The 16,137-nt window shown below is 38.4% G+C and overlaps 1 protein-coding gene across 1 annotated transcript; it reads right to left on the reverse strand.

The window, feature by feature from the left end:
* Positions 1-12,933: 12,933 nt before the first annotated feature.
* On the reverse strand, positions 12,934-14,058 carry LOC140860957 (E3 ubiquitin-protein ligase WAV3-like). Its single transcript, XM_073263955.1, has one exon. The coding sequence runs from the start codon at positions 14,056-14,058 to the stop codon at positions 12,934-12,936; it is 1,125 nt and encodes a 374-aa protein (XP_073120056.1).
* Between the last annotated feature and the right edge of the window lie 2,079 nt (positions 14,059-16,137).

Consider the following 16,137-nt stretch of genomic DNA (forward strand, 5'->3'; position numbering starts at 1 on the left):
GCAAGAGTATTTTATACTCTTGCTTAAATCATTTGAGTCTATTTATTTGCTTGCTTGTTTATTTTATTTACGCTTTAATTATATTCCGCTGTAAATTACTCAAGGTGTTATTGTAGGTGTTGTCAACACCTTGTGACAACACCTCAAACTGTTTATGTGCAACCCCTTTTTCCTTACAAGTGGCATCAGAGCCATATTCTTGATACACTAAGAACTGATCTTGGTTAGTTTATTTTATTACAGGGAATAAGATGAACTCATTGTCTGTTGCGAACTCGTTCCTGAAACCTCCGGTCCTTGATGGCACGAATTACGCACTACGGAAAAATAGGATGCGATATACTATTAAAGCAATGGATGTTCGTTCTTAGCAGAGTATTCTGACTGGTTGGACTCCTCCAAAGACGCTAGATGAAGATGGAGACTATATCATCAAGCAAGAAGAAACTTGGACTACCGAGGAAACACAAAGTTCAAGCTACAATGCTAAAGCACTCAATGCAATTTTTGCAACTGTGGATATGAGGATGTATGGAATCATAGCTCACTGCACTATTGCTAAGGATGCATTGGATGCTCTTCAAGAAAACTGTGAAGTAACTGATAGCGTGAGAAGAACAAGATTGAGATTGTTAAACACAAGATTTGAGAATATCAGGATGAATGAGAATGAAACTATTGCTGATTATGATAAGAAACTTAGGGAGATAGCTACAGAGGCGCATGCTCTTGGAGGACCTATTGCGAGTGAAACTATGGTGAACAAGGTTCTTCGATCTTTGCCTAAAAGATTCAATGGGAAGATTTGGGCACTTGAAGAAATAAAAGACACTTCAAAGATGAAGATGACTGAACTGATTAGCATTCTTCAAGTTTTTGAGATGAACAATACAGAACAAGAGAAGGATAAAGAAAAATCAATAGCCCTTCAAGCCCTGAAACCCTCATACGAGGAGTATGTTCAATTTCATCAAGAAGTCCATCAATCTGATTTAGAAGATGATTTGATATCTCTCATGACTAGGAAATTCAATGATTATCTGAAGAAGATAAAAGAGTCAAGAAAGAAAGATCAAAAACTCAAGGCTCCAATGTTCTCTAACAAGCCTTTAAGGATTACTGGAACAGAACAATCACCAAGGAAACCTGTTGATACTCCTAAGCCTCGACTGATGGAAGGGAAGAAGAAGTTTGTCTCAAAGAAGTTGGACACTGTTCAATGTCATGCTTGTCAAGGTTTTGGACACTATGCAAATGAGTGTGCCAACATGCTTAGGAAAGGGATGAACACATCTTTGAGTGATGAAGAGTCTGAAGAAGAAGAACAGGAAGATGAAGAAAGTCATACTGCCTTGTCGGCCCTACTGAAGAGCAAGAAAAAGTTTCAAGTCAATCCTTTAGGTGTTGCCGCAGGTGTTGCCACACCTGGCCGCAACATCTCCCAAAGGTCAGTGTGTTTGAATTCCTCCATTCCTGATAACATGTGTGATAATGATACAGGTGAAGAGATAATGTCCATGGAAGAAGCTCGGATAATGTTTGAAGAACTTCATACTGATTGAGTTAAAAGGAATAAGATGAATACTATTCTTTCAAAGGAAAATTCTGATCTAAAGGCTGATGTGTCAAGACTGGAAGTCATGCTGAGTAAGAAATACATGTAATTAAGCCAAGTGAAGAAAGAACTCGGAAAAGCAAACGCTACTTTGGCCAAGTTTAATTCAAGCACTTCCAAGCTTGATTCGTTACTCATGATGGGAAGAGATGGCACGACTAGTTTAGGTTTTGAAAACAGCATATTTGAGGTTGGTGAAAGTTCGAAAGGCCCTGTGTTTGTCAAGGAAAGAAGTAGTACAGAAATCTCAAGCAAAAAGGCCTTACTTATTGATCCTCCAAAACCAAAGCCACAGCCTGCTACTCCTTTAATGTCTAGAAGGAAACGCAAGTACATATGTCACTACTGTCATAGACCTGGTCATATCAAACCGTACTATTTTAAGCTGCAGGAAGACTATAGGTATAGATCTGCATCGAAGGTGTTGCCAACACCTCCCCACAACATCCCTAGAAACCTAGATCTTATGTACGAAAGATTTGGGTATCAAAAGCTGATATTCAATGTCATATGATTTATACTGCTTTGAGAACTAATGTTTCAGGTGCATGATACTTTGATAGTGGTAGCTCTCGTTACATGACAGGTTCCAAAAAGTTTCTCACTGACTATGTTGAACAGAAAAGTGGAAAAATAACCTATGGTGGAGGTTCAAAAGGAAACATTGTTGAAAAGGGAACTCTGAATGTTGCTGGTTTGCCCAAGCTTCGCAATGTGCTTCATGTTGAAGGATTAACCGCAAATCTAATAAGCATAAGCCAACTTTGTAATGATAATCTGCATGTGCAATTTGATAAGAAATTATGCAAAGTTTTTGATGATTCAAATCTCTGTGTCATGATAGGTACTAGGTCATCCGACAACTACTATCAACTCGAAGAAGAGATGTCTTGTAGACACACTAAAGTTAATGAGTTTGATCTATGGTATCAAAAACTGGGTCATGCAAATTTCAAGACATTAAAGAACTTAAGTAAGTTAGATGATGTAAGAGGTATGCTTAACTTAAAATCTGGTATTCCATTTGTGTGTGAAGCATGTCAGAAAGGGAAGAAAACTAGGGCGTCACACGAGGTGTTGCCAACATCTGTGACAACACGCTGCCTTGAGCTTTTACATATGGACTTGATGGGTCCAATGGATGTTGAAAGCTTTGGAGGTAAGAAATATTCTTTTGTTTGAGTGGATGACTTCTCACGATATACTTGGGTAAATTTTCTGAGAGAAAAATCGGACACATTTGATGCCTTCAAAAACTGCTCACTAAGATTTCGAACCTATACAATCTGAAGGTAATCAAAATTCGTACTGACCATGGTAAGGAATTCGAAAATTCTTCTTTTGCAAGTTTGTGTGATAAAAAAGGTATTTCTCATTAATTTTTTGCTCCTAAAACTCCACAACAAAATGGAATTTCTGAAAGAAAAAATAGGACTTTGCAAGAGATGGCAAGAGTGATGTTGAGTTCGAAAAATATTTCAAAATGTTTTTTGGCTGAAGCCTTGAATACTGCATGTCATATTTCAAATAGAGTTTATTTGAGGAATGGTACTACTATGACATCCTATGAAATTCTCATGGGAAAGAGGTCAAACCTTAAATATTTTCATGTTTTTGGATGTGTATGTCACGTTTTGAATTATAGGGATCATCTTGCTAAATTTGATGCAAAAAGTGATAAGTGTATGTTTTTTGGATATTCATCAAATAGCCGAGCCTATAGGATGCATAACTTGAGAACAAGGACTATTTTTGAGTCAATTAATGTTGTTTTTGATGACTTTGCAGATCTAAAGAAGAAAACAGCTGAGGATGAAGTTAATGATCTGCTGGATAATTCTGAAAATTTAGATGCTGTCAAATGAGTGTTGCCAACATCTTCGACAACACCTCCTATAAAAAATCCAGAATCAAAAGTTGAAAAGCCTACTGATGAGAACATTGATGAGAACAGTGAGGTAAATGAAGCTGGAAAGAATGTTCCAAGCAGAATTCAGAAGAATCACCCAACCTCACAGGTTATTGGAGATGTGCATGGAGACTTGCAAACTCGAAGGAAAGAGAAAGTGGATTATCGAAGGATGACAGGTTTGTTGTGCATGAGTTCTACATATTCTCAGGTAAGATTCTCTTGTTTCGTGTCAAACATTGAACCCAAAAAGGTTGAAGAGGCTTTAAAAGATGAATTTTGGGTCAATGCTATGCATGAAGAATTAGAACAATTTGTCAGGAATGATGTTTGGTACTTAGTACCGTGTCCTGCTCATGGTAATGTCATAGGAACTAAGTGGATTTTCAAGAATAAAACTGATGATTCGGAAAACATCATTAGAAATAAAGATAGATTGATAGCTCAAGGGTACACAGGTTGAAGGGGTGGATTTTGATGAAACCTTTGCTCCTGTAGCCCGCATTGAGTCTGTCCGACTTTTGCTTGCTATTTCATGCAACATGGGAATGAAACTTTTTCAAATGGATGTAAAAAGTGTCTTTTTGAATGAGATCCTTAATGAAGAAGTCTATGTGAAACAACCTAAAGGGTTTGAGGATCCAAATCATATTGATTATGTGTATAAATTAAAAAAGGCATTGTATCAATTGAAGCAAGCACCACGTGCATGGTATGAGAGACTTATTGAGTACTTGCTCAATATTGGCTTCAAAAGAGGTGAAGTTGATAAGACTTTGTTTGTACAAAAGTCTCAAGGTAATATCTTAATTTGCCAAATTTATGTGGATGATATAATTTTTTGTGCTTCAAATGATAAACTTGTTGATGATTTTGTGAGTTGCATGTCTTCTACATTTGAGATGAGCATTGTTGGTGAGTTAACATATTTCTTGGGCTTGCAAGTGAAACAAATGCATGATGGTATATTTTTGTGTCAAAGCAAGTATGCTAAAAATCATGTAAAGATGTTTCTGAATGATAACACTAAACACATGCGCACACCTATGGGGTCTAATGAAAAACTGTCTAGGGAGGATGTTGCCGAAGGTGTTGTAGTGACACTGCATGGAATCACCTACTAACTGGCAACTAATAGCATGCATTAAACTTAATATAGCAAAATACTTAACAGAGTAAAACGTGCGAAAACATAATCCATAAATTACATATCAGCTTAATAAAATATATCCAGGCTTAATACTGTAGGGATACAACCATATCGAAAAACTTAAAAGTAAACATTATACATCTATATCGAATTCTGCTGTATAATTAACTCCTCAAGGCTCATGCTCCCTAGTCTTGCCTTGAACTACCAGCTCCGTCCATCCTACGACCTATCCCATGGAATAGGGTGTCCAAGATAAAAACTAGGGCATGAGCGCTAACGCCCAGTTCATAAATATGAGTAAACATATGTATATAATGCATGCAACATGATGACTGGTAAAAGGTCATCTGAAAAGTCATGCTCAGTACCGGCGCCACATGAGTGCTGCCACCGCATGGATCAACCTCTAGGTGCAACCACACTCGTCTAGTACACCAGAGTAGTCAGACATACATGTCCCCACCGTCGCGGTACTCTCAGTGACAGACTATCGAGTATAGAGCTGAGCGGCTCTATAATCAGGTATAACAAGGAATAGGCTCAACGCGTATATGCACATGACATATGAATATGGAAAACGGTAAATCATATATCATGTCATATAATAATGCCAAATAAATGCAACATATAAACATGTATACTCGCTGGCAATCTCAGTCAATGTGTACGTACCTCTAGGCTAGTTCAAGTATAGTAGATCCTAGGTTCCAAGTCTATATTCAAAAGTTCACCGTATCACTACTCAAGTTCTATAAGCCTTAACTAAGCTAATAAGTACTCTCAAAACTTAAATAGATTTCCGGACCATACCTTCGTCCGTAGATATCCCTTTGGAGTTGCTGGTCTCGGATGACTATAACCACACCTTGGTTATTCCAGAACCTCGATTATAACCGATAGGGCCCTCAAGTGTATAACTCACACTATATAACTGGAGAAGGAAAATCGGAAATTTGTAATTCAAATTGAAATCGAATGAGTCCTATTTATAGGAAAATTTCTGGTCGAGTTCGGGCCCTCTGAACTGGGGTTCGGATTGTCCGTTCCAGCTTAATGCATGCATGCAAGCCACGTTGGGTTCGGATCGTCCGAACTTCTCTTCGTCCGACACTTGTCAAAATCCATGGCTGAGTAATCCTGCTTGCATGTCATGAGGGAGTTCGGGCCGTCCGATCCTTAGTTCGGATCGTCCGAACTTGCCTTAACTTCGAAGTCAACAAGCCATCTTTGGAGCCCTCGAGTTGCTGAGTTCGGGCCGTCCGAAGTTCTCTTCGGACCATCCGAACTGGCTCAGAAAAATGAAAATCCAATTCTTGATCCTGAAGTCCGATTAAACCCCGGAATTGGTTAATCACCAACCCTTAATCATGTTTAACATATTATTATCTTAAAATAGAATCTGGGTTACTACAGGTGTTGACAACACCCTCTATAGAAGCATGATTGGTAGTCTTTTGTATTTAAGTGCTACTAGACCTGATATCATGTATAGTGTTTGTCTGTGTGCTAGATGCCAGTCTAACCCAAAAGTTACTCATTTGAAATCTGTGAAACGTATACTAAAATATGTGGCAGAGACTTTGAATTTGGGTTTGTCGTACACTAAAGAAACCAATTCGAATTTGGTAGGGTTTGGTGATGCTGATTGGGCTGGGGATTTAGATGAGAGAAAGAGCACTTCGGGAGGATGTTTCTACTTGGGGAATAACTTAGTATCTTGGTATAGTAAGAAACAAAATTGTGTCTCACTGTCTACTGTCGAGTCTGAGTATGTTGCTGTTGGTAGTTGTTGCTCACAACTCCTTTGGATGAATCAAATGCTAAATGATTATGGTGTTAAGAGTGATACTCCTATTGTGTACTGTGATAATTCTAGTGCCATTGATATATCCAAAAATCCAGTACAACACTCTCGAACCAAACACATTGACATTAGACATCACTTCATTTGAGATTTGGTCGAGAAAAGCATGATCTTAATTGAGTTTGTTGGAACTAATAACCAATTAGCTGATATATTCACAAAAGCTTTCGATTTCGAGAGATTTTCCAGTCTAAGGAAGTCTTTCAGTATGTGTGCATTATAGACAGAACCGAGATGTTGTCAGGAGTGTTGCCAACACCCTGTAACAACACCTTTTCATGCATGTGCATCTTTAGGATCTTAGGCATACTGCATTCATGCATTCATTTTGTTTTGTGATGTGTTGGATACTTTGTAAACATTGACTGGTTTTCACTCAGGATTCTTTGCAAAATATTTTACAGTTTAATTCAGATAATTTGAAGAAGAGTTCTGACTTAGTCACTAAGTAGTGGGGGGACGTTCGTGTATTCCATGATCTTGTCTCAAATAAAAAGTGACTTTGCAAAATCAGAATAACAAAAAAACAAAAAATGATGAAGCTTAAATTGAATCAATCATCAAATTTGATTGATAATCAGAAGCAAATGGAAAAAGCTACCTAAAGGGGTCCATTTGAAGATCGTTCCTTTAGTGTGCAGGCTACCACTTCTGCAAAAAAAAAAAAATGAAGTGGATATATTAATTTTTCTGAATCCTGAAGTGTTGCTGGGAGATGTTGCCAACATCGTGGATAACACCTCACTTGTCAACATTTATTTGTGCATAAAATTGCATTTTATTTTTAGGTCACACTCTGTTTTTAGACATAATTAGGGCATGCATATTTGTGAATATATTTGGCCAAAAGGTTACAAATTCTGATCAAATAAAAATTTCGATTTTTGCCCTATCCTCTGAATTTTTGAATTTGAAAGTGATTGGATTTTGTTACAGTGGTGTTATATTCTGATGAGGAGTTAATTTTGGAAATATTTGATGAAATATTTGGGCCTAGATTATCGGTGAAATTCAAGGGATTTATTGCCTATTTTAAATCGGATTTGTTACCGTTTTTGAAGAGTTACCGTTGGAGATTTTGTTACCGTTGGGGCCTACTCAGAATCCGAGCTAGAATAGGAAAATATTTTGTTCCTAATATATATGTGTTCTTATCTGTTTAAGAAAATATTCTACTTCCTTGTTTCGTATCGCTCTAGTATTCTTTGTTCTCCCGATTTTCAAAATTGCTCAAAATTTATGTGTCATTCATTCTTTCATATTCTAATGGCAGGAAAGGGTTTTGATTCACACGATATTTGTTCTGAGATGGTATATACGGAAGATGCTGCGGAAGGTGTCACATCACCTACATCACCACACCCTATGGTTGAGCAAGCAATCATTCCTGTTGCCGAGGAACCTGTGCCTCTGGACTCCATCGCTCCAGGAGAGCCTGGCAATGCCATCGATGTAGAGAATTTACCAGACATGAGCGTGGTGAATAAGTTGTTTCCCACGAAACCCTTAACTCGCCGATCCAAGAGACAAGCTGGATACAACCCAGATTACACTGCCTCCAAACGATTCCGTGGAAAAGGACAACCATCAAGACCATCTCTGGTGGACACTGAATTCACCTCTGGGGATGAGAGCTCTGATGAAGACCTCAAGCTTGTACGCCGAAAAAGGGGAAATTCAAGTACCCAGAAACCGTCTGGAGAAGCTATTCCAGTTCCTTTTGCCGCTGAAAGCAAATCATCAAGTGATTCCTCTGAGAGTGAGTCCACTGAATCAAGAACTCCACTTGTTGCTGCTACTGCTGTTGAGACAGATGCACCTGCATTTGTACCTACTGTTGAGGAGACATCTACTGTTCCTCCTGTTCTGTCCGATGAAGAAGAAATGTCAATAGCCCAGTTCATGGCTAAAATGAAGAAGTCTAAAGGCAAGAAGCCTACATCCACTGCTACTGCTCCTGTCCCAGAATCTGAAGATGAACCAGACGAGGAGATGCTCGCAGAATTTGCTGACAACCGCCCTCAACCTTCTGATAGTTCCAGCTCTGATTCGAGTGAAGATTCAAATGCTGAGAAGGAGTTGGAAGAAGAGTCCAATTCTGATGATTCTGAACAAGAATATGAAGGTGCTGAGGAAGGTGTTGCCGACACCTTGGACAACACCTTAGGCGAAGAATATCAGGTAAACTCGCCCTATTCATCTGCTTTTTACTCCAAGGACATTGCTGAGTGCTGAGAGAATTATGCTAATCGAGAGTTTCTGGAGGAGCATAACATTGATGTTGAGAGCTATGGAGCTCAGAACATGGTGAGATTTTTCGAGGTAAGGAACATACTGTCTACTGTTACTACTGCTGGTCCTTATTGCAGAGAACTGGTGCGTGAGTTCTACTGCAATCTCACTGAAGCTGTGAAGGATCCTAGATACATAAAGTATGGGAAAGTTTATGTGCGTGGGCAGATCTTCTCTTTCAGCCCTGCCATTATAAATGGATTTCTCCAGACTCCTGCCTCTGATGATGCTGCTCTGCATACCATGGATGAGATGACATCTGTCATCACTGGAGGACATGTCACTGTTTACCCAGCTCATCCTAAGAAATTGCCAGAATCCAAGCTCACTTCTTTTTAATCTGTCCTCCATAAAACTGCTGTGAAGACTTGGACTCTATCCGGAAATTCCAGTGTGGTTACCAAGCATCAAGCCCCTGTCTTGTATGCTATTGGTACTGGAATTGCATTCAACTTTGGCCGACTCGTGTTTGACACAGTCATGGCTTTTGCAGATGGTGCTCAACCTACACTGAAGCTGCCTTATCCATCACTCATCTATTCTATGCTGCTCTCTCAAGAGATTGAGAAGGATGATGATGAAGCACTTATTGCTACAGGGGAGTTGCTAAAGATCGCACCTGTATTGCTCAAAGGAAATCGGAAGATAAACCTTCCTTGGTCTGAGTCAGCTGATGCCGCAGGTGTTGTGGCAGGTGCTGCCAACACCTCCTCTGCCACTGATGTTTTTGTACCCCCCCTCCACTGCTCATGATGTTGATTCTGCATTCATACAAGCTTAATTGGTGCATGCTGAGCAGAAGATTGCACAAGCAAAGGCTGACCTAGCCTATTATGAAGGGTTAAAGGCTCACTATGAATCACTACTAAGCGGAGCTGGCCCTTCTGAACAAAAAGGGGGAGAAGGAAGTGAAGTAGAAGAAACAGAATCTGAGAGCAATCAATTTTAATCTTAGTTTTAGTTTTAGTTTTAGTTTTGGTTTTGCTAGTTTAGTTATGATTTTTTTTGTTTATTTGTTTAGTATTGTTTTTGTTCTCTGATCCTAATCAAAACTGTCTTTTTGTGGTGTTTACTCTTATATGATTTCTTGTTTGTGTTTCTCCTTGCTCTTATAGGTTTCTGATTTAAGGTATCATAGCTAGATGTTGCCAACATCTCACGACAACACCTCTGGATATACTTAGGGGGAGAATCTATTCAGGGGGGGTTTTGATTAAGGGGGAGTTTAGTTGATCTATTTTTAGATTAAATGTGTTTTGTCCAGAAAGACAAATAGAGGGAGATTGAAAGAAATATTTTATTCCTTAAAATCAACCTAATATAAAAAGATTTTATTTAATATCTTTTGTCTTTCTTGGACATGAAGTAATCTTTATTTCCTATTTGCGATATTGATAAGCTGATTAGAATATTTATCATATCATATCTAATATTTATCTTTCTTTATTTGTGTAGATTTGATATGATCAAATAAAAGGAATCCTACGCCTACAAGGAAACATATTGAAGAAGGATTTTTGGTCTATTTATTTTGAGAAAGACGTACATAAGATAGAGAGATTAATAGAGAGAAAAACGTGAGAACCTAAGTACACACATTGTGTGAAAGCTGAAGATCTCTATGAAGCTTAGTTGAAGCTGTGACAACTTGAAGCCGTGTAGAACACTTGAAGATTGGAGATCAAGAAGAGTGCTGCTCGTGTGATTTTGGCTTCAACATTGTTTTTCTCCTTACTGTGTTTTCGTTATTCTATTTCATATAGAATACTTTTAGGAGAACGTTTACTATTTATTTTCTCACTTGGTTTGAGAAATTGAATTTTACAATAATCACTAGTGTTAAGGTTTGTAAAACTCTTTGGAAGTTTTCTAGTGTAGTTTTGCCCTGAGGCGCGCGCTGCAAGAGTATTTTATACTCTTGCTTAAATCATTTGAGTCTATTTATTTGATTGCTTGTTTATTTTATTTATGCTTTAATTATATTCCGCTGCAAATTACTCAAGGTGTTATTGTAGGTGTTGTCAACACCTTGTGACAACACCTCAAACTGTTTATGTGCGACCCCTTTTCCCTTACACTAGTTAAAACCACCCAAAACACCATTGACATAAACGATGATGCAGTTTCCAGTGGGACGAGATATCGAAACTGAACCGATTTCGCGATGAAGAAATTTAGGAATTTGATTGCAAGCGTGATCAGGTTCTCATGGACACTTCTCCTCACAGTATCTGCATTTCGGAACCCGCAAAACATCAGCGTTCAACATTTTCATGCAACACTAAACAAAACAATTCACATAAAGTTAGTGCATGCCATATATATACACGTACCTATTGAAATTTCAGCCAAATATGATCCCACGTCAAATGTTAGAAACGTCAATCCGATGACTGTGATGGCTGTAACCACATTTAATTTGGTGTTTTTTGGACCGAATTTTTCGGCGAATTCCGCTAAATTTAACTTCATCTTTCTCTTTTATCACTCTGGATTTTTCCTTCTGCTTGACAATGTATCGTGAAAGGACTACTTAAAGCTGGGAAATGGAACTCAATAATATTAATTTCTAGGTATATTTTTTTTCCTTGGGGTGCAAGTGGTTAGCTATTTTAGCTGGAAACGATTTGTTTATGACTTTGTTTGGTGAAGAAATGAGGCCAAAACTTGCAGAAAACGATTTCAAACAACTTGATTAATTGATCCCAAGGTACCAAGCCACGCTACTTGAAACTGTATTTTATTGATTTTTGACATTGTTCTATAATTCCTTTCGAGTAATCATTTTTCCTTTTTTTTTCTCGGTTGCTGGATCTTTAAAAATAACACATTTTGATTTCTTGATTCGGTTCTACAATTATATTTTTAACGAAATTTAAATTTCAACTATAAGAAAACATTTTTTTTCTTGAAAAGGTGTTTTTTTTCCTCTTAAATGTAAACTTATCTACGTAATTAATGCTATTTCCAAATGAAACGTCTTCAACGAAGAAAATCTTACTAGTTGGAGATTGTGAATTTGTGATGAATATGAGCATATAATAAACTTAAACTATAATTTGCTATTTCGCACGCAATATAAAGGATTAAAGCTTCTTCTTGATACGTTATTCAAGCGAAAAAAAGAAAAAAAATGGTTGCCCAATTTGGAAATTCGCTAGTTTAATTTCCAGACGAGTTATTTGTATTTGTGAAATATCGAAATGCCTATTCTATCCTTATAAGAAAATTAAATAAGTGTTTAAATCCTTGGCATTTTGTAGAAATTGCATGATCTACCTATTTTTTGAACATGTACTCATATTACGACTTATGATTAAAAAATCAACGTGAAGTTTAACATTGAGTTGATATTTCTCATACAAGAAATTGTGAAATCTTGCTCGAAGATTTAATGTTTTCTTGTTTAAAAATTTCATGGTTTTTTTTCTCAATATTACTGTTGGATCTGGAAAATTGTGTTCCAATTAATGTATTGTATGTATCTGAAAAATATTATAAATCAATAAAATGCTATTTTTGTACACTTAACATAATATATTATTTAAATTTTGGTTTTTTAAACACCACATAGGTGTGTGTTTAAAAAATCTCATTAATAAAGGTAAATCGTTTAATTTTTTATCAAAAGTCAAGGGTCGTCCTAATTTTCATATAGAGGTGAAGTATGAATTTTCGATACTTTATATAGAATTTTGGTGCAAATAACGTTTTTTCAGGCAACAACTAGATAACTTTTTTCTCCGAAAATCTTTAAAATGACCTGCTACTAATATTTAAATCAAATGTGGTCTTAAATTAAATTAATTTTTGTGAAGAAGTTTTGGGTACGAGTTCCCATCGTAACGAAAAAGAATAAAACAATAAAAATCAGCATGACCATGACAACTCTGCTAGAATTACATGAATACCTCACCCAATTTACAAGATCATGTGAATAATCAACTTCCAAAATCCAACATTTACACACAAATAAGCCACCACCTATACTTCAACAACATTCATGATGAGCATCAGCCTTCTAGATAGATGTTTGAGAGAACAAAAACAATGCAGGCAGATACAAAACTCAGTTCTTCCATAGGAACTAGCTAGCCCCATCACTTGCTCAGTTTCTGAGACTTGGAAACCATATAAGCCATATTCGGAGTTACATACGCCCCGAAAACAGAGCTCTTCCCAGCGCCAATGAAGCTAAAGCCACTTCCAAATGCTTCTGCTCCTGCGACGGTATTCCCTCTCGACGAGGCCCTTTGACAAGTAAGCGAACTCATCTCCGAGAGAGCATAAGCTCGACCACGCTGCAAATACAACGCCTCGTTTACCATTCGTTTTCTTGTCTCTTCCATCTCAGCGTCGAGCCACATACACAGAGTGTCCCCTGCTTGGGCGGACGACGTACCTAGAAGATTCGATCTCCCCTTGGATAGCACGGCTTGTGCGTCAGTCAGATTTCCTGTCTCGGCCATCTGTTGAGCCTGTGCAATAATTCGCAACACGGAAAGACAGTTTTTTTGCCGATCAACCTCTAAGCTTAGTACCATATCTTGAGGGGAGATGGATCTTGGTCTGTGTATATCAACCAAGTACCCTTCTATTTCTACCCTTTCTTTTGACGCTACATCTGTATAAGTACACGTGATATCCAAAAGGGGCATCTTTGGTTCGGTGGCTTGATTTCTATGATCATTTGGAAGTGAAGGGATGGATAAATTGATAAGAAACTCCTTTTCCTCGTCCGCATAAAGATCACCTATGTTGAGTATACCTTGAGATTTAGACGTTTCAGTTGCAAATCCTCCGGAATGGATCGATTTAATTTCAACACCAAGCAATGTTGGCCTCACGGATAGACGAAGATCTTGAGTTACCATGCTTAATATACCACCAATGCCGCTAGCAAATGCATCTTGTAGCTTTTCACAAGACTCGATGAAGGAAAAAGTACCACCGGATAGATCAGCAACAACGTGCATTGCAACAGGTTCATGGTCTGTGCCAAAACCGAACGAATGGACAGGAAAGGTTTTCTGTTGTCCCAAGTAATCTGTTCCTAGATCCCACCTAGGCATATTTCTGGGAAGAGGCGTTAGTTGGAGATGCACTGGTTCCCATCTCTCACTGGAAGAGTTGAAAAACTGATAACTTTGTCTTCCATCTGATAAGAGCACGATGCTTGCAACCGGATTCTGCTGGCCCCTGTTTTTAAGAACCTTTACTCCCATCTGAAGGTGTTGAAGTATGCTTCTATCAGATTGAATGAGTATAGAGAAGAGATCGGATCAAATAGTGCAGATCAGATGAGTTCAGTGATCAGATGAATTCATGATGCAGATCAAATATTGGGATCAGATCGATGTGATGGTCAGATGAGTCTTCGGATGAGTTCATGCAGATAGATTGCTCGAGTATTGTGACTTGGTTAGAAGTCAGATGGAGTTTCCGTAAAGCGGGAAGCTTGCAGGCAGATCGATGCAGATCGAAGTACAAGAGCAGATCAGACTGATGAATGAAGGCTTATCGGGCTGGACCATGTTGACTTTATAATTGGGTCGTAAGTTACTGTTGACCTAAAGCCCAAGATGAAAGTCGGTCTAATTCTCTATATAAGCAGATGGAAGCTGGCCGCAACGAGAATAACAGAAAATCTAAATTCTTCAGAATATATTGAGAGAGAAGAAGAGAGATTTCGGAGGAGAAAACTAAGCGTAGATTGTGACGGAAAGATTCAAGTATCAATAACTTGAATCGTGTCTGTATCTAGCTTGATAGTTTGTCTGAGTCCATCTCTGTAATAAGCTCTGTTCTTGAGCTTGGGTTGTTCTGTTGGTGATTAATAAAAGTATTGTGTTGCTCTCCCATGGACGTAGGAAAATTCATTGCCAAACCACGTAAATACTTGCGTCGTTTAATCGTTTTCGCGTGAGTTGGTTGATTGATCTGTCTGCGTTGGTTTTATCTGCTTTCTGGGATTATTGTTCTTATCTGTGTGTTTCGTTTGCTTGGTGAATTCTCGATAACCAAATTTCGTCTGCCCAGGATGCGCCCGCGCGGCATAAAACTACTGCCCGCGCGCAGCCTAGTGCTCAGCCTACTGTTTTGGAAAAAAACAGGGGCGCCCGCGCGGTAGTTCTTGACCGCCCGCGCGCACCACTTTTTGAAAAAAAATAAAAATTTCTTGATCCTTATTCTTTCCTTATTATATTAATGATGCTTATTCATTAATTTCCCCTTAAGATTTGAGATTAGCAACCCGAGGCCTCACACATAACTTTTTCCAAGGTTATTGTCTGTTCTCTTCCATATAGCAAATCATCTCTGAAATTTTCATATGCTTTTGGAAGAGCATTCAGAAGTATCAAAGCCCGATCTTCATCCTCAAGCTTTACTTCAATATTCTCCAAGTCATCCAATATATTGGTGAATTCTTCGATCTGGTCTTCAAGGTTCTTCTCATCCTTGATCACAAAGGAATACAATCTCTGTTTCATGTACAGACGGTTAGCCAGGGATTTCGTCATGTATAGATTCTCAAGTTTAATCCACACAGCCGCTACAGATTCTTCTTTGGCTACCTCCCGAAGAGGTCTATCACCCAGATAGAGAATAATTGCACTGTGTGCTTTCTCGAGCAATTCATCCTTGTTAGATGATCTCTTTGATCAGTTGCAGGGTACTTCTGTCTATTCGAAGATTGATCTTCGGTCTGGGTATCATCAGTTGCGAGTTCGACAGGAGGATGTTCCTAAGATAGCATTTCGTACGCGGTATGGACACTATGAGTTTCTAGTGATGCCGTTTGGTTTGACGAATGCTCCAGCTGTTTTTATGGATTTGATGAACAGAGTTTTCCGCGACTTTCTGGATAAGTTCGTGGTGGTGTTCATCGATGACATTTTGGTGTATTCTCGCAGCATGGATGAGCATGCCTACCATCTCTATACTGTACTGCAGGTCTTGAGGGAGAGACAGTTGTACGCAAAGCTGAGTAAGTGTGACTTCTGGATTGACCGAGTTGTGTTCCTTGGTCATGTCATTTCTCAGGAGGGCATATCTATTGATCCTAGCAAGACAGAGGCTATTTTGAATTGGTCACGTGCGACTACAGCTTCTGAGATTCGTAGTTTCCTTGGTTTAGAAGGTTACTATCGTCGTTTTGTGAAGAATTTCTCTCAGATAGCTAAGCCTTTGACTCAGTTGACGAAGAAAGACGTTTCTTTCGTTTGGTCTGATGCTTGTGAAGACAGTTTTTGTGAGTTGAGACGTCGTCTGACAACAGCTCCAGTTCTTGCTTTACCATCTGG

This window comes from Henckelia pumila, chromosome 4, assembly GCF_033568475.1.
Source record: "Henckelia pumila isolate YLH828 chromosome 4, ASM3356847v2, whole genome shotgun sequence".
In the NCBI taxonomy this organism is placed as follows: Eukaryota; Viridiplantae; Streptophyta; class Magnoliopsida; order Lamiales; family Gesneriaceae; genus Henckelia; species Henckelia pumila.